This window comes from Heterodontus francisci, chromosome 18 (genome assembly GCF_036365525.1).
Source record: "Heterodontus francisci isolate sHetFra1 chromosome 18, sHetFra1.hap1, whole genome shotgun sequence".
NCBI lineage: Eukaryota > Metazoa > Chordata > Chondrichthyes > Heterodontiformes > Heterodontidae > Heterodontus > Heterodontus francisci.
Window position 1 is genome coordinate 39,699,981 of NC_090388.1, and position 23,283 is coordinate 39,723,263.

At 45.6% G+C, this 23,283-nt stretch overlaps 1 protein-coding gene across 1 annotated transcript; it reads right to left on the minus strand.

Annotated features, from left to right (window-relative positions):
- Positions 1-1,193: 1,193 nt before the first annotated feature.
- On the minus strand, positions 1,194-2,063 carry LOC137379346 (putative nuclease HARBI1). The gene has a single exon (XM_068050053.1). It carries the CDS (start codon positions 2,061-2,063, stop codon positions 1,194-1,196), a length of 870 nt encoding a protein of 289 aa, XP_067906154.1.
- Positions 2,064-23,283: the final 21,220 nt, after the last annotated feature.

The window sequence follows — 23,283 nt, forward strand, 5'->3', positions numbered from 1 at the left end:
GTATCCAATCGGCAGAATCAGGGTCACAAGCTGGTGAGAGCACCACACTCACACCCAAGCAGCTGGCTGAGACTGAGACAGCCCAGGCCTCTGACAGTCGGAGGACTGTCTGTGTCCAGGCTCATGCTGAGCCCCAGGCTGCTGATGAGCCTCTGGTGTCAGCAGCACAGAGTATGCTGGAGCTGCAGGAAGAGGTAAGGCAACATCTGGCAGAGATGCCAAAAGCCATGCGAAGCCTTCAGCGGATGGTGGGGTGTCTATCCATGCCATGAGTCCTGTCATGTCCCAAGCATATGAGTGCATTGCTTCCTCCATGGAAAGGATGTTGGCCCTCATGGAGAGCCACATTCCACAGATGCTCGATCACCTGCAAACCTTTGCCTCAGGAATGACAGCAATGCAGCAGTGGCTGAGCGAGAGAAGGACCAGGAGCATGGAAAGTGTCCCACCCCTGGTCCTTTTCCAGAGAGCAGGGAGGTTCCAACGAGCCTCGAGAGGGAGGAGCAGAGGCTGCGCTCTACATCTGGGGTCTCCCCTCAGGGCGATCCAAGTGTGGACACTGGCTCCTCAACCCCGCTGCCAGTGAATCCAGCTCCAGCTGCCGTGACGTCTGTCGACAGCCCTGCACTGGTGCAGGAGACCCTCAGGCAGCCTCAGGCTCGCCAAGGACAACCGCTGAAGTCATCCCAGGCCAAGAGGCAGCCTGATCAGTAGCCCACCTCCAGGCCAACTGCCAGCATAGAGGTTACACCATGAAAGAGCACCCACAAACGTTTTAACAAGACGCCTTGACACACATGGGTATTAACGGGTGAGACGAATATGTCATGTGTAGTTTAATTAAATGTCTTGTCCAACAATCATCAGCCTTTATTGCCTGAATAATGCATGCCACCATGGACTGATTATGCGTTGTTCCATTATGAGCCTGACAGTTTTGCCAATGTAAGCAACACCATCATTGCCATGTCAATGTACACAACGTGACACTGCATGGATTAAGTCACATGGGCAATGGCTCAGTTAGCTGCTGCCAGTCATGCTGGAGAGATGGACGTTACAGAGGCAGAAGACTTCAGACGAGGTGCAGGATGGTGTTTTGTGCTTTGAGGAACATGTGTTGAACTTCAGGGATTGAGGAAGTGCTCAATTATCAGTCGTTGTCTTGCTTCCCTTGCTCGCTGCTCGCCATGTCAGCCCTCCATTATTGCTCTCTGTGCTCCCATGAGTGGTTGTTCTTGGTTGCCCTCTGTGTCCTCATCGTCGGAGAATGTGTCCTGCTCCCATACCTCTTCATCCTGCAAGGCCTCCCCACTTTGTACTGCGATGTTGTGCAGCACGCAGCAGACTACAATGATGCACCCAACCCTGTCTGGTGCATACTGTTGGGCTCCACCAGAACTATCGAGGCAGTGGAAGAGCATCTTCAGCATACCGATGGCCTGCTCAATAGTAGCTTGGGTGGAGCCATGGCAGGTGTTGTAATGCTCTCCTGCATTTTTGCTGGGGTTCCTCACTGGCGTCAGAAGCCATATCATTAAGGGGTAGCCCTTATCCCCAAGACTCCACCCCTGAAGTTGAGCAGAGGGAGTGCACAGCAGCAGCACCTGGGACAGCTGCCTGGGAAACAGGCACACACTAGCATGAAGTGCTTCCTGTGTCATACACAAGTTGGACGTTGTTGGAGTGAAAGCCCTGTTTATGAAGGCGGCTAATTGTTCCGTGGGAGCTTTGATGGCCACATGCATGCAGTCGATGACACCCTTCACCTGTGGGAATCCTGCAGTGATCCTAAATCCAATGGCCATCTCAGCCTGACTCTCAGGGTCCGTCCTGAAATGGACATAGTCACCAGCCCTCCTGGTCAGTGACCTCATAAATGCAGCAGTGCACTGCTGATTCAGAGACCCCACACATGTTGCCGGTTGATCCCTGAACGATCCACAGGTGTAGAAGTTCAGGGCCACTTTGAGGGCCACAGGCATAGGGTGACCACCAAAGCCCATTGGTTGCCGGTCATTATTCAGCAGTGCGCATAGCTGTGTGATGGCCTCTCTGGTCATCCGCAGTTGTCTCTGACACTGGCGCTCAGACATCTGGAGGTATGTCGTGTGAGTCCGACAGGCTCACTGGCATGTGTGGGCTACTCTGCGCCTTGGTGGCTGCTGCTGCTCATGTCTGGGAGGTTCCTTGTGAATTACACCTGCGTCTTGTGTCCATCTCCAGCTGAGATGCCTCATCACGGCAACGGGATCCAGGAACACAGCATGAATTATACCCAACTCCATGCTCTTGGTCACTTTGAGTTCCTTCAAAAGGTATTTCTCACCTATCTGGGCAGAGATTTGTGTTAATTCCTGCTTATTCCATCATGAGGTGTATGTTATGGCATGACGCTTCATGATCAAACTTTACAAAAAACAAAGAACAAAGAATAGTACAGCACAGGAACAGGCCATTCGGCCCTCCAAGCCTGCGCCAATCATGATGCCTGTCCAAACTAAAACCTCCGGGGACCATATCCCTCTCTTCCCATCCTATTCATGTATTTGTCAAGATGCTTCTTAAACGTTGCTATTGTACCTGCTTCCACCACCTCCCCTGACAGCAAGTTCCAGGCACTCACCATCCTCTGTGTAAAAAACTTGCCTTGCACATCCCCTCTAAACTTTGCCCCTCGCACCTTAAACCTATGTCCCCTAGTAACTGGCTCTTCCACCCTGGGAAAAAGCTTCTGACTATCCACTCTGTCCATGCCATTCATGACTTTGTAAACCTCTATCATGTCGCCCCTCCACTCGTGAAAACAATCCGGGTTTATCCAACCTCTCCTCATAGCTAATGCCCTCCAGACCAGGCTACATCCTGGTAAACCTCTTCTGTACCCTCTCCAAAGCCTCCACATCCTTCTGGTAGTGTGGCGACCAGAATTGCACGCAATATTCTAAGTGTGGCCTAACTAAAGTTCTGTACAGCTGCAGCATGACTTGCCAATTTTTATACTCTGTGCCCCAACCAATGAAGGCAAGCATGCCATATGCCTTCTTGACTACCTTATCCACCTGCGTTGCCACTTTCAGTGATCTGTGGACCTGTGCATCCAGATCTCTCTGCCTGTCAATACTTCTAAGGGTTCTGCCATTTACTGTATACCTCCCACCTGTATTAGACCTTCCAAATGCATTACCTCACATTTGTCCGGATTAAACTCCATCTGCCATTTCTCCGCCCAAGTCTCCAACCAATCTATATCCTGCTGTATCCTCTGACAATCCTCATCACTATCCGCAACTCCACCAACCTTTGTGTCGTCCGCAAACTTACTAATCAGACCAGCTACATTTTCCTCCAAATCATTTATATCTTCTACAAAGAGCAAAGGTCCCAGCACTGATCCCTGCGGAACACCACTAGTCACATCCCTCCATTCAGAAAAGCACCCTTCCACTGCTACCGTCTATCTTCTATGACCAATCCAGTTCTGTATCCATCTTGCCAACTCACATCTGATCCTGTGTAACTTCACCTTTTGTACCAGTCTGCCATGAGGGACCTTGTCAAATGCTTTACTGGAGTCCATGTAGACAACATCCACTGCCCTTCCTTCATCAATCATCTTCGTCACTTCCTCAAAAATCTCGATCAAGTTAGCGAGACACAACGTCCCCTTCACAAAACCATGTTGCCTCTCGCTAATAAGTCCATTTGTTTCCAAATGGGAGTAAATCCTGTCCCAAAGAATCCTCTCTAATAATTTCCCTACCACTGACTTAAGGCTCACCAGCCTGTAATTTCCTGGATTATCCTTGCTACCCTTCTTAAACAAAGGAATAACATTGGCTATTCTCCAGTCCTCTGGGACCTCACCTGTACCCAATGAGGGTGCAAAGATTTCTGTCAAGGCCCCAGCAATTTCCTCCCTTGCCTCCCTCAGTATTCTGGGGTAGATCCCATCAGGACCTGGGGACTTATCTACCTTAATGTTTTTCAAGACGCCCAACACCTCCTCCTTTTCGATAATGAGATGACTGAGACTATCTACACTCCCTTCCCTAGGCTCATCATCCGCCAAGTCCTTCTCTTTGGTGAATACTGATGCAAAGTATTCATTTAGTACCTCGCCCATTTCCTCTGGCTCCACGAATAGATTCCCTCCTCTGTCCTTGAGTGGGCAAACCCTTTCCCTGGCTACCCTCTTGCTCTTTATATACGTATAAAAAGCCTTGGGATTCTCTTTAATCCTGTTTGCTAATGACTTTTCATGACCCCTTTTAGCCCTCCTGACTCCTTGCTTAAGTTCCTTCCTACTTTCTTTATATTCCTCAAGGGCTTTGTCTGTTCCCAGCCTTCTAGCCCTTACAAATGCTTCCTTTTTCTTTTTGATTAGGCTCACAATATCCCTCATTATCCAAGGTTCCCGAAACTTGCCAATCATATCCTTCATCCTCACAGGAACATGCCGGTCCTGGATTCTAATCAACTGACGTTTGAAAGACTCCCACATGTCAGATGTTGATTTACCCTCAAACAGCCACCCCCAATCTAAATTCTTCAATTCCTGCCTCATATTGTTATAATTAGCCTTCCCCCAATTTAGCACCTTCACCTGAGGACTACTCTTATCCTTATCTACAAGTACCTTAAAACTAATGGAATTATGGTCACTGTTCCTGAAATGCTCCCCTACTGAAACTCGGACCACCTGGCTGAGCTCATTCCCCAATACCAAGTCCAGTACGGCCCCTTCCCTAGTTGGACTCTCTACATATTGTTTCAAGAAGCCCTCCTGGATGCTCCTTACAAATTCTGCCCCATCCTAGATAAGTGCGAGCCAATCATTTCATTTGCCTGCACTGGACCACCGACAACAGCAACCTGTACAATTTCCCAGTTGTCCCCCTCCCCCGAGCTGTTAATCCAAATGCTGATTAGACCCCTTCCCCTTCCCCCTCCCAACTTACAAATGCAGAGTGGACCCCTTCCATTTCTTCCTCCTGACAGACAAATGCAGAATAGACCCATTCCCCCTCCCAACAGGCAAATGCAGAGTTGACCTCTCCCCTTCCCCCCTCTGACAGACAAATGCAGAATAGACCCATTCCCCCTCCCAACAGACAAATGCAGAGTCGACCCCTCCCCTTCCCCCCTCCGACAGACAAACGCAGAGTAGACCCATTCCCCCTCCCTGCGTCTATATACGAAAAACACAGGTAGAGTTCCAACCCCCCTCATTTCTGGCGATTTCACTTCACTGCAAATGTCCGAGTCCGCTACAGAAATGAATAAGAGCAGGGCTTAACTTACCAACCTTTGCAGGCACCGAGGACTCTTGCCTCGGTCGCATCAGCTTTTCAAGGATGGGAAAGTGAAGGCATGTGAGTGCGGCACATCAAGCTCAAGATTAGAAATGGCTGGTAGGATCATGGGAAATTCCATTTAAATGAATGGAGAAAGGTAATTTGAACATGCTAGGTCAAGTCCCATCACACAGCGATGGAGGGGCCGCCACGGAGCTTCCCCATCGTCAGGAAGATTGGGCCCAGCAATGCCAGCATCGGGTTCCGTGGCGGGTGGGGGGGACCGTGTCGCAAAATTGGAGTGGCAGCGGCCGCCACGGAACTCGACGTCGGGTTGGGAACAAAATCCACGTTCTAGGTGTGTGAGATTGTGGACTTGATTTCTCAACACCAGTGAGGATCTGCTCTGCAATGGAGGAGCCTTGGAGAAACTGGGTTTAGGGAACTCAGATATTGTAGCACTGCTGAAGACTTTGTGAGAACTACTGTTATGTTACAGAGCTTTATGTCAGTGCATTATATTTCAATATATGCTGGAGATGCAAAATTCCAATTTTCTTCCAAATATCTATTCCTGTTTTTGATCATGGTAGCCAAACAGTGGTTGAGAGAAGTTAAAAATAGGTTTGATTGATGGATTATTCCACATGTTCATTTTTATTGTATTTAGCATTAGAGGAGTTAATAAATTAACTACATACAACCAGCTAGTCAGAGTACAACATATCGATACTGTGTGAGTTCATTTCATTTGGAGAGGAAAGAACTATTGGGTTCATTATAGAATAATTGTGACAGTTTATAGGTTTCTATTGAATCATATGGTTTGAATTAAATTGACATAAAATAATAAAATATTTGTCCAGAACTTCTTTTTAATAAGCCCTGATTTTAAAGTATGTGAGTCTTCTGTTGTGTGCGCATAAAAGTAACAAAAAATTAAACTTGTACAATAATTTAATGGAACAATGAAATTTCCAAAGTGGGAATTCTTTGTCAAAATGTTGAATTATCAGCTAACTTAAATCAAGATAAGCAAACTGCCCATGATCTCTTTTGGTAAACAATTGAGAAAATCTGTTTCAAACTTTGAGCACCATATGTTGACATCCTATGACAGCTAACAGTTTCAGAGTTCAACATGATAATAGTCTGGATATGATATGTTTATGCTCTTAATCAATTGCATAAATGGTCACATCAAATTATCTTTGAACGGATTCTACATTTAGGTTTTATTCATGATACAATGGTGCCTTGTACCAGCACTGTGAAAAGATTAAAATTAGTTATGCTATGTTTAACAGTTAATTAGGAGAGTGATAAGAGTTACCTGTGATGGAACTGATGCAATATGTCGGGCTGATGGTGACTTTTTATGTCTCTGCAACTTTGTTACAGACAGTTGTGTGTCTTTTCCTGCAAAGATTGCAATTAATGAGATGATTGTTCAGTAACTAGGTACTGATCATCGCTAGGTGTCTGCATTAATTTTTTGCATTTCATATTATGATGGAGTCCACATATGCAGACTGCTATCTGAACAGTTGCCCTGTTGACTGTACTGCTAGGTGCACTGACTTTGGATTCAAAGCTTGTTTTTTTTTAATGAGACAGTCCTTTACTGGAAAAGGAAACTGAAAGCTTCAGAGTTCTGTGGAAGACAGAATTGGTTAGGACCAGTTAAATCAAACAGTCATATGATCAGAGGTATGGACAGAGACATGTGACTGGAGCTCAGGTTTCAGTTTGTAAGATTAGAGACTTCAGTGTTGAAGCAAGCAGCAAGCTGTCATTTTTTAAAAGACAAGCTGCTGTGATTTGAACTGATTCTGGGAGCTGGCCCTTGGCGAATACGAGTTGTACAGCTGTTTTTGGTGATATAAAGAGTTACTTTAAGGCAAAAGCAGTGGAGCTACGCCATCAAGACTGCCATGCGCAAAACTATGGAAGCTCTGGAGGGGTCCACAGTTTTGGTGGAGACTGTATCGCTGGAGTTCGGGATTGCAGGGGATCTGCTATCAAATGGAAATCAGAGTCTGCATCTGGAAGACGGGATCTAGAGATCTACCTGAAAAGGTCAGAGAGCTGAAGGACTTTGTGGTTGTAACTGGTGCTATTTTTGCTGAGAGGACTGCCCAGAAAATTCATGAGATCTGTCTTGTTGCATCTGATAATTAACGTATAGACTTTAATCTCTCCCTCTCTCTCTCTCTCTCTCTATATATATATATATATAATATAGATAGATAGATAGATAGATAGATAGATAGACAGATAGATAGGGAGAGAGAGAGGCCAGGGTTGTCCAATATATGGCCCACTGGCCAAGATCCGGCCCGCCAAAGATTTCTATCGGGCACGCAGATGTATTTCAGAGATGAAAAATTTTCCATTGTCTTGACCGGCTTTTTAAAACATCACTCTGTCAGTTTCACAGCTGACAGGTGCTGGGAGCGGGAACAGTGGTTTCTGAACTGTGGACAGTTTTGGGGTTTTCTGGGGGTTCTGACTTTTTAAAAAAGCCCAGCACCTGTCAGCTGTGAAACTGATAACGCAGTGTTTTTTAAAAAAAAACTGACCAACCACAAAGCTGCTCTGCTGAGCACTCCCACTCCCTGCAACTCCCAAAGAGAGAGAGAGAGAGAAAGGGGGGTGGTGGGGCGGGGGGGGGTGGTGGTGGGGAGTGGAGGGGGGTGCAGAGAGAGAGAGAAAGGGAGACAGAGAGAGGGAAGAGAGAGAGAGGGGGCAGAGAAAGAAAGGGGAAACTGTGTGTGAGAGAGAGGGGAGAGAGACAGAGAGAGAGGGGGACAGAGAGAAAGAGAGAGAGGGGGACAGAGAGAGAAATAGAGAGTGGGACAGAGAGAGAAAGAGGCAGGGACAGAGGGGGGGGGGAATACAGAGAGCAAGGACAACACAGAGGGAGGAAACAACACAGAGAGCAGGGAAACAACACAGAGCAGGGAAACAACACTGAGAGGGGAGAATACAGAGTGGAGCGACACAGGGGGGGAGAGAGAGAGGGAGAGAGAGTGATCAAGATCACTTCTTACAGTTGGACATCTATCTGGAACACTCCGCATCACTACAAGAAGTGTGCGGGCAAACATTGACTACTTGTGCAAGCAAAATCAATGCCAGGTGTCTCACTAAATCAGTGTCCAACATAATGATGAGAAAGTAAGTCAATAAATTAATCTCATTAAAAGCTTCTTCACCAAAATGCACATTTGCTGTTGTTTTGATGAATAGTAAGATAATTTTTTAATGCCTTTATCTTTCTGAAATTGTCTCACTGGCCCCCTATTTAAGATGAAAATTGTGATGTGGCCCCTCACGTGAAAAGGTTGGGCAACCCTGACATAGACAATAATTAAACTGTTACTTCATGTTTAATTTATGTTGCTTTTGAGTGCTAAAGTAAAATTTATAAAAGTGAAATCATGTCCGTTTGTTTTTTAAATTGGGGTCGGTTGTTGGATTGGATTCTTTTAGTTTGTGATCTCCACGGGGATCATAACAATATATTCTGCATTTTCACACTCCAACAAAATCTTCAATTGTTATACTTCCTTGGGGAATAATAAACTATTCTTACATTTGATAATCAGTAATTACTATTCTAAGTTCCATGCTGGCTCATATGTTGCAATTTTGCAGTAAATAAGAGCAATGGAAAGTTTGTTAGTCTTCAAAGTTTATAAGCATTCAATATTGCGTGATTGAAGAACTTCTAAAATGCTATTTGATTTGAACAGAATTGCCAGCATTGAAAAAGAAAGGAAGAGGAAAAGGAAAAGACTTGCAGTTATATAGTGCCTTTCATGACTCAGGGTATCCCATAACCTTTCACAACTGCTGATGTACTTCTGAAGTATACATTACAACATAAAGTAATTATATTTTTGTCTTTCATAAGAAGTTATTAAATGCTGATAATTTATTATAAGGGTAGTATTATGGAAAATGATGCACAGCTACCTTTTCACAATGCTAACTCAATATTTTAAACAGAAACTATTAAATAAATATTGTCATCTCAGCAATATATTGAAACTGTTTAGAGTCATCTGTGGTCAGAGATAGGATTGCTAAATAAACAGCATGGGGCCAAAAATCCTCGGTTCTGCTCGACCAGTAGGAGCAGACAATCTACATTCCTGACCCAATTGGAAGACTCCGGTCAGATGGAGATCAACTAATCATCGAACTTGCCTGGAAATGGCAGATGCCTGCACCGTTATGGCCACATCTTGGGCACCCCCAAAGAGGTGAAGGGCGGAAGTCAGCTGCTGTTCTGTTAGCCAACACCACTGATGAAGACATATTTGTTAATGGTCCAATAATTCCGCCCCCCCCCCTTTTGTAAGGGGACAACATTGCTAATTGTGCTGATGGGGAGTCCTGGCTAAGACCTCCAAATGGGCTTCATTTCAGCCACTCAAGCATCCTGTACACTGGGTTCATCCCAGGGGGCCAAATGTGATGAATGCACAGTCGACCTCAGGATAAATGATACAACTGTCTGTTTCAGGCTGGTCACTGGAACTCAGTGTAATGATGCGCCACAGTCAATTTACACAAAACTAAGTACAAAATTGAGCAAATCTAATGGGAAGTTGGTGATGGACTCTGACCATAATATCAAGCTGATAGAAAAATCTAACATGACATGTTAATATAGATAAATACAAGATACTAGAATTTCAACTTCTGGAACAGTGGCTCAGAGCCAGTCCTTGGATTTCGAGCATGCTAACAGTCAGAATTGATCAAAAGAATTGATACAGTCATGAACAATAAATGCTCAAAAGTGACAGGGAAATATCCTGATGTATTTAAAGGCCTAGGGTAAATAACAGGAAAGCAGGACATGCAACTAAAACCAGGCATTTCAGTGAAGGAAATTACCAGTTGTACTTTTTGATGCAGTTTGTGTTGAGCTAAGTAGATGGGAAGAAATTGTTATTATAACAAAAGTCAAAGAGCCAAGCCGATAGTTCAGCAGTATAATGCTAGAGGTCAATCCTAACAGTGAATGAGTGAGAATATTCATTCTAAAGATTTAAATAAAGCCATAGAAAGAGAACATTAATGCAGATGATAAGGAAGTGATACGATGGCTATAAAATGCTAAAACTCTTGTAGCTGGGTGCCTAATGTTCCACCAATTTATGTATACAAGAAATATTGTGATGAAGCAATCTCAAACTTTTTGAGACATGGCCTAGAAATTTGATGGTAGATTGCCTGTTTTTCAGGCACTAAAAGAGCACCTGAACCTTCAATATGGTGGGCAGAAAGGACATTCATTACAAGCTGGAAGGAGCCACCTGCCATATTAGCATCAGCATCCAGAGCCTGTGGCTATTTGAGGCCACCTGTACAAAGTTGGTTTGCCCTGAACGTAGCCGGCAATGGGAATTCCAGGTTTACATGTGGCCCAGCCAGCAATCCTTAAAGTGACTGCTGCAGGCTGCTACCAAAACAGTAAGTTTTAAAAATTAATTACCTGAATGCGGAGCTAGGAAATCCAGGATTCATTCTCCCGACTTCAGTGCGATTTCACTGACCATTGCCTGTCCCCGATTGCTTCCATCCCTCTCCCAGTCATTCCCGATTGCCTCCCTCCCTCTCTTGGTCACCTCCCTCCCAATTGCTCCCATTCTCCTTTAATAACCTGCCTGAGCACTGCTGGCTTGAGACAACCAAAGTTTGTCCACAGTCTGGGGTAAATATGGTCTAAGGCCCAGTCTCAGGTGCACCTCAGGCCTATCCATTCTGGCATAAAAGTCATTCAAGGCCCATTTCTAGGGCGATTACTAAAAGGATATTTCATAAAATCTGCCCAAGACTACAGAGCATGTTACATGAGTTGCAAGCTTACAATAGTGTAGCAGCACTTACACTTTTTTTAACAGGTTGGGCCAGGCCTGCATCTATTCCATTGCAAGGCTACCCCCACCACAACAAATTTTTGATATGAAACACCGTATTGGTGCCATAAATGACACAGATGCCTGCTTACTGTACGTAACTACACCTTGCCCCAGAATATAGGATGGGGTTAGGGCCCCATTTAAGAATTGGGCACCAGCTCTCACACAGATACAGTCCCAAAAATCCTCTCCTGGAATTTCTGGCCTCATTTGCTCAGAGCATGGAAACAGCAAGTTTGGATAAAGCGCGAGACATGTTGCAGACAATCTTTTGAATGTGTCGTTGAAATAGGCAATAGACCTTTACAATGTCCATGAAATATGTGCCCAGTCAGAAAACATTCAGCAGTGTTAATGGAGCATTAGTTCTGGAGCTGTCAGAGACCTCGACCATAATAGCTGAACAAAGAGAGTGTGGAGGTGTAAAAAGTAAAACAGGACTGGCAATTGATTAAAAAACACACACTGTGTGACCTTACAGTTGCAGGAAGCTCCATATAAATGGCTTTGCAAAAAATGTAATGAACAAAAGAAGAAAACGTGCATTAAGAAAATCTGCTGGAAGTTGATCAGAATTGTTAATGCTTTAATTTGGCAAAAGAATGATTTAGCTTTCCTAACCAATTGGGGCAAAACCATTGACAGGTTGGAGGAGAGCTGTGTGCCATATTAAATGAATGTGTGTTGTTTTTGGAATTTGTGCTGCTGTTCGCATTTTAGCAAATTGCTTAGAGACTTTAAAAATGTATTTATGTGATTAATGGTATAAAAGCAACTCTTGCTGCTTGAGCTTTGAGACTAAGTTTGCAGACATCACATGATTAGGGATGGTAGGGGTAGGGAGGAGGAGAAACAGGTAGCATTCAAAATACTGCTGTGATGTACAGCTAGAAATACATATGTACTTTATTTGCATATTGTAACTGGTTATGAGTATTTAATTGTAATTAGAGATTCTGGTTTAAAGCATTAATAAAACTGGGATAAAAATGTTCATACTTCTTTATTAAATATTGGAAAAATGAAAAATATTCTGTTTATTGAAAAATATCAATTTTGAAATAGAATATAGAGAATTTCAGATTCAATTATATTTGAATATTGTCTTTAATGAATTAATAAATAAAGCAACTTGTAATAAAATACAAAAGTTTTGAAAAGCTCCATAAAATAATTTTATGGTTACGTTAAGGGTTAAAAATTCAATAAGGCCCATTAATGAGCATGGGGATCGCAAAGCACAATTATCCCACATCCGATCAAATTGAACTTCATGCTGCCTGCTTAGTCCCATGATGTTGGCTTGCAGCTCAGTTTTAAATGTGCTTCTGAGTGGCTGCACATTCTGTAGAGAACCCAAATATATGAATCGAGCACCAATTAAAGTTAGCCTGCACTTTTTAAAGCCAGCATGCACCTCTTAAAGAGAGGTGCATTCTGGCTGAGCAACTCATTCAACTGGCTGGGAAAGACATTAGAAGGAGGAAGAAACCAGAGTAATGGGCAGCAGGCTAGAGAGAGGGCTCCCGGATTCTCAGGTGCAGTTTTGGAGGCCTTAGTGTTCAATGCACCAGACTCCCATCACTCATCCATTAGCGATCTCCAGCACTCAGGACTCATGCCTAACATTCAGAATCTCCACCTCTTCCTCACATACTTACCACTGCTGCAAGCCTCATACCCACATCTCACAGCTTCCACATACTTTCAGCTATTCCGCTACGACAGGCATATCATCCAAACTTATTGCAACACACTCACTGACAAGGCGCTACGTAACGAGTTAGCAACCACCCCCTTGGAAGAGACTGTGCTGAGCATTATTGGTATGACCGTCACTGAGGCCATGACAACCGGCAGTGCTGAAGCCATCCAGGATGACAGAAGTTCCTGCATTCTGCACCTTCTCAAATCCCATTTTACCCTGAGCCCACCAACTTTATGATGCAGAAGCTGCAGCTGGTGATAGCCATGCCCCTCTTGCTTTCCACCCACCCGCCTCTTCCCTACCGCAACCCTCCCCATATGCTTCTATGCATGCCGATATCCAAGAACTGTCATTTGGTGCCTGGGGATAAAGGCCCAAAGGAAGAGCTGACGTCTGAGGAAGAGGAACCATCCCTTGATCTGGCACTCGCAGCAACCAGTTCAGAAACAACAAGAACAACAGCTTGTATTTATATAGCGCCTTTAACGTAATTAAATGCCCCAAGGCAATTCACAGAAGCATTATGAAGCAAAACTGGACATCGAGCACCGATACTGGCATGGCATGTACATTAGAGGGTTGTTTAAAGATGCATTCTGTACGTGATGAGAGACTTGGCATGAGTGGGTTGCAGTCAGTCCAGCAGGGAAAGGATGGCATGTGTGCCAGCACTTCTCTAATGGAGAAGATTGGCAGGTCATTGTCTATGAATCTCATGCATATCAAAGGCCAAGCAAGATAAATTCTGAAAGGCTTTGGTTTAGATCAAACTAGTATAAATCTTTCAAATAAAAGCAAAATACTGCGGATGCTGGAAATCTGAAATAAAAACAAGAAATGCTGGAACCACTCAGCAGATCTGGCAGCATCTGTGAAAAGAGAAGCAGAGTTCACGTTTCGGGTCAGTGACCCTTCTTCGGAACCCTTCGGAACCCTTCCGAAGAAGGGTCACTGACCCGAAACGTTAACTCTGCTTCTCTTTTCACAGATGCTGCCAGACCTGCTGAGTGGTTCCAGCATTTCTTGTTTTTATTATAGTATAAATCTTTTCTTGATGTGATCAACCCACAGCTTAAGGGTATGCAGGCAGAGAGGAAATGTGATGCCAGGCAGTCAAGGAGCGTCAGGCAGGTAGCACAGGAGTCCCCTGAGTGCATCGCACTCTCCTACTGATATTCAGTTCTGAATACTGGTGAGAGTGATTTTCATCTGGGGAGTGCAGCCAGAGTCAAGTCCACGGCACCATGGGTGGCTCAGTTGTATGGGGCAGTGGGTTGGCTGAAGATTGGGAAAGTAATAGTGATAAGGGATTCTATATTTGGGGGGGACAGAGAAGCACTTCTATGGCAACAGATGCAAATCCAGGATGCTATGTTGCTTCCTTGGTACCAGCATCAAGGATGTTACTGAGCAGCAGCGGAGCACTCTGAGTGGGGAGGCTAAATAACCAGAGGTTCTGGCCCATATCAGTACCAACAACATAAGTAAAAAGAGGAATGAGGTCCTGCAGAGAGCTAGGAACGACACTAGCAAACATCATCTCAAAGGTAATAATCTCTGGATTACTGCCAGTGCCACTCGCTAGTGAGTATAGAAATAGGAGGATAGAGCAGATGAATGCATGGCTGGAGAGAGATGGTGCCAAAGGGAGGCCTTTAGATTCCTAGGACATTGGGACCAGTTCTGGGGGAAATGGGACCTGTACAGGCCAGACGGGTAGCACCTCAACAGAGCTGAGACCAATTTCTTTGCGGGGCGGTTTGCTAGTGCTGTTGGGGAGGGTTTAAACTAACTTGGCAGGGGATAAGAACCAGGATGTAGCATTAGAAAAGAGAAACAAGGTAACAGGTAGCACCAGAGTAAGAAATGGATTATTACCTGAGCCATGAGAAAATTGGAGTAGGGTAAGATTAGAGAGTTAGAGGTGTGGCTCAAAGATTGGTGTGGGAAAAATATGTTTTGATTCATGGGGCACTGGCACCAGTACTGGGGAAAGTGGGAGTTGTACCGTTGGGATGGTCTTCACCTGAACTATGCTAGGACCAGTGTTCTGGCAAGTTGTATAACTAGGGCAGTAGAGAGGACTTCAAACTAAATTGTGGGGAGCAAGGGATTAAGTGAGGGAAGATGTGATAAATTAGAGAGAGACTGGGTACTAAATGTTGCTGGATGCAAGGTGTTCAGGAAGGATAGGGAAAGAAGGAAAGGAGGAGGGGTCACAATATTGATTAAGGAGAATATTATGGTGCTGGAGAGAGAGGATGTCCAAGAGGGGTCAGGGACTGAATTTATTTGGATAGAGTTAAGAAATAATAGAGGTACCATTACATTACTGGATCTATAGGCCACTAACTAGTGGGAATGATATTGAGAAGAAAGTTTCAGGGAAATCACAAAAGAGGTGCAAAAACTATAGAATAGTGATAATAGGGGACTTTAATTTCATAATATAAACTGGGATCGTAATAGTGGAAAGGGCAGAGAGGGGAAAGAGTTTTTGAAGTGTGTTCAGGAGAATTTTCTTGTTCAGTATGTTTCCGGCCTAACGAGGAAGGAGACTTCTCTAGATCTAATTCTGGAGAATGAGATGGCTCAAGTGGATCAAATGTCAGTAGAACAACATTAAGGGAACAGTGATCATAGTATCATAAGTTTTAAGTTAGCTATGGACAAGAACAAGGAGCAATCTAGAGTAAAAATACTTAATTGGAGGAGTGCCAATTTCAGAGGCCATCTAGATGGGAATCAAAGACAGGCAGGCAAAACAGGAACAGAACAATAGCTTCCTCTAAAGAGGAAATGGTTCAGGTACAGTCAAGGTACATTCCCACGAGGGGAAAGATAGGGCAACCAAAGCCAGAGCTCCCTGCAGGCCGAGAGAGGTAGAGAATATGATGAAGCAGAAAAAGGCAGCGTATGACAGATGTTAGGATGATAATGCAAATGAGAACCAGACTGAATATAGAAAGTTCAGAGGGGAAGTGAGAAAGGAAATGAGAAGAGACTGGCAGCTAACATAAAAGGGAATCCAAAAGTCATCTGTAGGCATATAAATAGTAAGAGACTAGTAAGAGGAGGGATGGGACCGATTAGGGACCAAAAAGATCTACACACAGAGGTGGAGGGCATGGCTGAGGCACTGAATGAGTACTTCGCAGGTGTCTCTTTCAAGGAAGAAGATGCTGCCAAAGTCATCAAGAAAGAGGAGGTAATTGAGGTACTGGATAGGATAAAAATTGATGGAGAGCAGAGGTATTAGAAAGGCTGACTGTACTTAAAGTTGATAAGTCATCAGGATCGGATGAGATGTGTCTGAGGAAGTAAGGGAGGAAATTGCAGAGGATCCAGGCCATAATTTTTCAATCCTCCATATATATAGGGATGGTGTCAGAGGACAGGAGAATTGCAAATGTTACACCCTTGTTCAAAAAAGGGCGTAGGTATAAACCAAGAAACTACAGGCCAGTCTGTTTAACCTCATTGATGGGAAAGCTTTTAGAAAGATAATCCAGGGCAAAATTAACAGTCACTTAGACAAGTGTGGATTAAGTAAGGAAAGCCAGTATGATTTGTTAATGGCAAATCATGTTTAACTAACTTGATTGAGTTTTTAGATGACGTAACGGAGCGGGTTGTTGAGCGTAATACAGTTGATGTGGTCTATATGGACTTCTAGAAAGCATTTGATAAAGTGCCTCATAATAGACTTGCCAGCAAATATGAAGTCCATGAAATAAAAAGGACAATGGCAGCATGGATACAAAGTTGACTTGAGTGGCAGGAAGTAGAGAGTAGCAGTGAACAGTTGTTTTTCAGATTGGGGGAAGGTATACAGTGAGGTTCCCCAGGGGTCGATAGTAGGACCACTGCTTTTCTTTATCTACATTAATGGCTTAGACTTGGGTGTACAAGTTACAATTTCAAAATCTGTAGATGACACAAATCATTGGAAGTATTATGAACTGTGAGGGGGATAATGATAGACTTCAAGAGGACGTAGACAGCTGGTTTAATGGGTGGACACGTGGCAGAAGAAATTTAATGCAGAAAAGCATGAAGGGATATACTTTGGTAGAAAGAATGAGGGAAGGCAATATAAAACAAAGGGTGCAATTGTAAAGGGGGTGTATGTGCACAAATCATTGAAGGTGGAAGTGCAGGTGGAGAAAGTTGTTAAAGAGGCAAATGGAATCCTGGGTTTTATAAATAGATGCATAAAGTACAAAAGCAAGGATTTTATGGTGAACCTTTGTAAAACACTGGAGTATTGTGTGCAATTCTGGGCACCACAATTAAGAAGGATGTGAAGACTTTAGAGAGGGTGCAGAAATGATTTCAAGCATGTTTCCAGGGATGAGGGACATCAGTTATATGGACAGATTGGAGAAGCTGTGGTTGTTTTCCTTACAGATGAGAAGGTTGAGAGGAGATTTGATAAAGGTGTTCAAAATCATGAGGGGTTGAAACAGAGTAGGTAGGGAGAAACTGTTCCCATTGGTGGAAGAATCAAGAACCAGAGGATACAGATATATGGGTCTCATGGGGCTTCAGAGACTCACCTCCTTCAAGGAGGCAACATGGAGGTGAAAACTCATGGCTGGCAAGGGGAGGCCATCAGGAGGGAAACCATCCAAGGTTTGGCAGGGCCACGAAGGGAGGGCTGAGCGCAGCGCATCAGAGCTGCAGTGGGGGGGGCAATACAAGGAGGGTAACGGGCAAGTGACACCTGGGCAAGGCTCACAAGTGGGGGCAACAAGAGGGGGCCACTGGCAGGGAAGGACAGCCTCTCCCTTTCAGGGAGAGGCCACCTAACTTTGGCTTCATTCATCCAGGCTTCAGGGACCCCATCAAAGATGAGGTGCAGCAGAGCGGGAGGGAGGCCCAGGCACCTGCAAAAGGCACTGCAACAACCTGTGATCCCAGTGGAGGGTCTTCAGTGGCCTCAGGATGCTGCAGAAGGGTGAAGAGGAGAGAGAGGGGGAGCTGCCCTATGCAAAAGGAGATACCCTCCAGAGGGAGTATGCAGATTGAGGCTCAACTACCTGCAGATGTCCAAAAGGCAGTCCCAACAAAAACTATGCACATCCAGGGAGTCAGCAATGGACTTGTGTGCCATGATGCAGAATGAGCCGTACCCCAGGGGACTTGGTGGGAATCCAATGCCAGTGGCCCTGAAGGTCACCGTGGTGCTTAACTTCTGCACCACTGGATCATTCCAGGGGTCCACAGGGAACATGTGTGGAATCTCACAGTAAGCGGCACATCGGTGCATCAAGGAGGTCACCAATGCCCTATTCAGGAGGACCGGAGATTATGTACACTTCCGCACGGATCCCAACTCACAAGCTGAGAGGGCCATCGGCTTTGGGGCCATTGCTGGATTCCCCCAGGTGTAGGGTGTCATCGACTGCATGCATGTGGCCATCAAGGCTCCGGATCACCAGCCAGAGGCCTTCATCAACAGGAAGGGCTTCCACTCCCTTAATGTACAACTGGTATGCAACCACCGTAAACGGATCTGCGGGTCTGTGCATGGTTCCCAGGAAGTTGCCACATTGCCTACATTTTGAGGCATTTCCAGGTGCCAGAGCTTTTGCGGCCTCCCTCCAGCCTTCAGGGATGGATCCTTGGAGACAAGAGCTACCCACTGAGACTATGACTACTGACATCTGTGAGGAACCCATGCATGGATGCAGAGGAGAGATACAACACCTGCCATGAAACAATGCGAGCTACCATTAAGTAGGCCATTGGTCTGCTGAACATAAGATTCAGGCACCTAGAAAGGTCCAGGGGAGCCCCAGCAAGGGTCTCACGTATTGTCATGGTTTGCTGTGCTCTGCACAACCTGGCCCTGCACAGCGGGGAGCCAATGAGTAACAAGGAAAGTGAGGAGTGGACTGCCTTTTCAGACAATGAGGAAGTGGAGTGGGAAGATGGGCAAGCCAGACCAGACCAGGGGCTACAGGACAGTGGCCATGAGGGACATGCAAGGGAGGCTCAGGATGCCCTTATACATTCGCATTTCATTTGATCCCTTATGCCCCTTGTACCTTCACCAATAATTCCTGCCATTATGCAACCATATTGTCACCTTCCTTCCTTCAGGGTGCATTGGCTTATTGAACATTTGTGCAGAGCATATCTGGTTAGACTCCAGAGTTGACCCTTCACAGCATCTGCGATCACCTCCAGCTTCTTCATAGAGGCTGGGATGCAGCAAAGGGCCAAGCCCTTGACGGAACTGAAAGGGAGGGAGTCCATGCCTAGCAGCAAAGATATACTGACATTCAGAATGGAGACTGCCACTGTCATCAGAAACAAACGCTCACCCATGATAACTCCATGATTCTATGTGCAATCTTAATTCTCTTTCGTGAACTCCTACATGGTGCTGCCCCTGCACTGTCAGCTGAGGTGGAGGATGGTTGCTGGCCTTGCTGCTCCATGGCTATGGATGACCTTGGTGGTCATCCTCTGGTTGGGCATGGAGAGCCCCGGCATGCTGCGGGCCTCCTGCACAGAAACAGTGCCACCCTCTTTCAGCAGGGACATTGGAGGAACTGGCAACACTGGCAGAGGGGCAGAGGAGCTGCTGCCCACATCTAAGAGGAGCCCCCAGCTGCAGGAGGCAGACACTCCTCCTACTTGTTAAGGCAGACCTGCTTCCTGCTGACCTGAGAGGACAAAGGACCTGGTGGTGACTCAAGATCCCCTGACCCCTCTCGCTTTGCCATTGCTGCCTTGTGCCCATGGTCAGGACAAGGGTATGGAATTCTTCACTATATCCTGCAGATACTGAGTGCTCTCCTGGATGTGACTCTCCATCAGAGCCACCAGTCTCTCAATGGAGGACACAGTGTTGCACCAGTCAGAGACAATGTTGAGGTCAAGGCTTGGATGGTCTCCGCCATCGTCTGCGCTTGGGCATGCTTAGCTTCTGGGACCTAAATATTCAAGGGTATTTAAAATTTCGGAAGGACAGGAAGCTAGGAAATGGTGGTGGGCTAGCTGTTAATTAAGGATGCCATAGTACAGTAGTGAGAGATGACCTTAGTTCAGCAGATCAAGATGTAGAATCAGTTTGGGTAGAGATAATAAATAGCAAAGGTAAGTCACTTGTAGTGGATAGGGATATTTGTGGAGTCTCCTCCTCCTGTTAGTTGTTTATTTGTCCACCACCATTCATGACTGGATGTGGATGGACTGCAGAGCTTAGATCAGATCTGTTGGTTGTGGGATCGCTTAGCCCTGTCAATCACATGCTGCTTCTGCTGTTTGGCATGCATGTAGTCCTGTGTAGTAGATTCACCAGGCTGACACCTCATTTTGAGGTATGCCTGGTGCTGCTCCTGGCATGCCCTCCTACACTCTTCATTGAACCAGGGTTGATCTCCCAGCTTGATGGTAATGGTAGAGTGGCGGATATGCCAGGTGATGAAGTTACAGATGATGGTTGAATACAATTCTACTGCTGCTGATGGCCCACAGCGCCTCATGGATGCCCAGTTTGCATTGCTAGATCTGTTCACAATCAATCCCATTAAGTACGGTGGTAGTGCCACACAACAGGATGGAGAGTATCTTTAATGTAAAGAGGAGACTTTGTCTCACACAAGGACTGTGTGGTGGTCACTCCTATCAATACTGTCATGGATAGATGCATCTGCAAAAGGTAGATTGGTGAGAACAAGCTCAAGTAGGATTTTCCCTCTTTTTGGTTCCCTCATCACCTGCCGCAGACCAGTCCAGCAGCTATTTTCTTTAGGACTCGGCCAGTCGTGGTGCCACTGAACCACTCTTGGTGATGGACGTTGAAGTCCCCCACGCAGAGTACATTCTGTGCCCTTGCTGCTTCTTCCAGTTGGTGTTCAACATGGAGAAGCACTGATTCATCAGCCAAGGTGGGGGCGGGGGGTGGGGGGGGGGGGGTGGCGGGGGTTGCATGGTTGGTGGTAATCAGCAGGAGGTTTCCATGCCCATGTTTGATCTGATGCCATGAGACCATGGGGTCCAGAGTCAATGTTGAGGATGACCAGGGCGACTCCCTCCTGACTGCGTACCATTGTACTGCCGGTGGGACAGGACATACCCAGGGATGGTGATGGTGGTGTCAGGGACATTGTAAGGTATGATTCCGTGAGTATGACTATGTCAGGCTGTTGCTTGCCTGTGGGACAGCTCTCCCAACTTGGCACAAGCCCCCAGCTGTTAGTAAGAAGGACTTTGCAGAGTCAACAGGGTTGGGTTTGCCATTTCAAGTGCCCAGGTCGATCCGTCCGGTTTCATTCTTTTTCTTACACTTCATGGCAGTTTAATACAACTGAGTGGCTTGCTATTCTTTCACTGGATGTGGGCATTGCTGGCAAGGCAAGCATTTGTTGCCTATCCCTAATTTCCCTTGACAACGGAGGGGCTTGCTAGGCCATTTCAGAGGGCAGTTAAGAATCAAGCACATTCCTATGGGTCTGTAGGCCAGACCGGCTAAAGACAGTAGATTTCCTTCCCTAAAGGACATTAGTGAACCAGATGGGTTTTTAGAACAATTGACAATGGTTTCATGGTCACCATTAGACTAGCTTTTAATTCTAGATTTATTAATTGAATTCAAATTTCACCATCTGCCTTGGTGGGATTCAATCCTATGTCCCCAGACCATTAGACTAGGCATTGGGATTACTAGTCCAGTGACATTACCACTACGTCACCACCTGCCAGGACGATTTCTTAGAGCAATACGTTCTAGTGCCAATCAGGGAGCAGGCTATTTTTGACCACAGAACCACAGAAAAGGTACGGCACAGATGGAGGCCATTCAGCCCACCATGTCTGCGCCGGCTGAAAAAACTAACCGTCAAATCTAATCCCACCTTCTAGCTCCTGGTCTGTAGCCTTGCAGGTTACAGCACTTCAGGCACATATCCAGGTACCTTTTAAATGAGCTGAGAGTTTCTGCCTCCCCCACCGATCTAGGCAGTGAATTCCAGACACCCCCCACCCTCTGGATGAAAAAGGTTTTCCTCATGTCCCCTCTAATCCTTCTACCAATCACCTTAAATCTGTGCTCTCTGGTAATTGACCTCTCCGCTAGGGGAAACAAGTCCTTCCTGTCTACTCTATCTAGGCCCCTCATAATTTTGTGCACCTCATTTAAGTCACCCCCTCAGCCTCCTCTGTTCTAAGGAAAACAATCCTAGCTGATCCAATCTTTCCTCATAGCTCCAAATTTCAAGCCCTGGCAACATTCTTGTAAATCTCCTCTGTACTCTTTCCAGAGCAATTATGTCCTTCCTGTAATGAAGTGACCAGAACTGTACGCAATACTCCAGTTGTGGCCTGACCAGCGTTTTATACACCTCCAGTATTACATCCCTGCTTTTGTATTCTATACCTGGCCAATAAAGGAAAGCATTCCATATGCCTTCTTCGCCACTCTATCTACCAGTCCTGCCACCTTCATGGACTTGTGGACATGCATTCCAAGCTCTCTCACTTCTTCTACCCCTCTCAATATCCTCCCATTTATTGTGTATTCCCTCGCTTTATTTGCCCTCCCCAAGTGCATTACCTCACAATTCTCCAGACTGAATTCCATTTGCCACTTTTCCGCATACTCAACCAACCCATTGATATCATTCTGGAGTCAGCAGCTATCTTCTTCATTATCAACTACATGGTCAATTTTTGTGTCATCTGCAAATTTCCCAATCATGCCTCCCACATTTAAGTCCCCCAAATCATTAATATATACTGCAAACAGCAAAGGACCCAACACTGAGCCCTGTGGAATGCCACTGGAAATCGCTTTCCATTCACAAAAACATCCGTCAACCACTACCCTTTGTTTCCTGTCACTGAGCCAATTTTGGATCCAACTTGCCACTTTCAAAGAACAAAGAACAAAGATAATTACAGCACAGGAACAGGCCCTTCGGCCCTCCAAGCCTGCGCCGATCCAGATCCTCTCTCTAAACATGTCGCCTATTTTCTAAGCTTCTGTATCTCTTTTCTTCCTGCCCATTCATGTATCTGTCTAGATACATCTTAAAAGACTCCATCGTGCCCGCATCTACCACCTCCGCTGGCAATGCGTTCCAGGTGCCCACCACCCTCTGCGTAAAGAACTTTCCACGCATATCCCCCCTAAACTTTTCCCCTTTCACTTTGAACTCGTGTCCTCTAGTAATTGAAACCCCCACTCTGGGAAAAAGCTTCTTGCTATCCACCCTGTCTATACCTCTCATGATTTTGTACACCTCAATCAGGTCCCCCCTCAACCTCCGTCTTTCTAATGAAAATAATCCTAATCTACTCAACCTCTCTTCATAGCTAGCGCCCT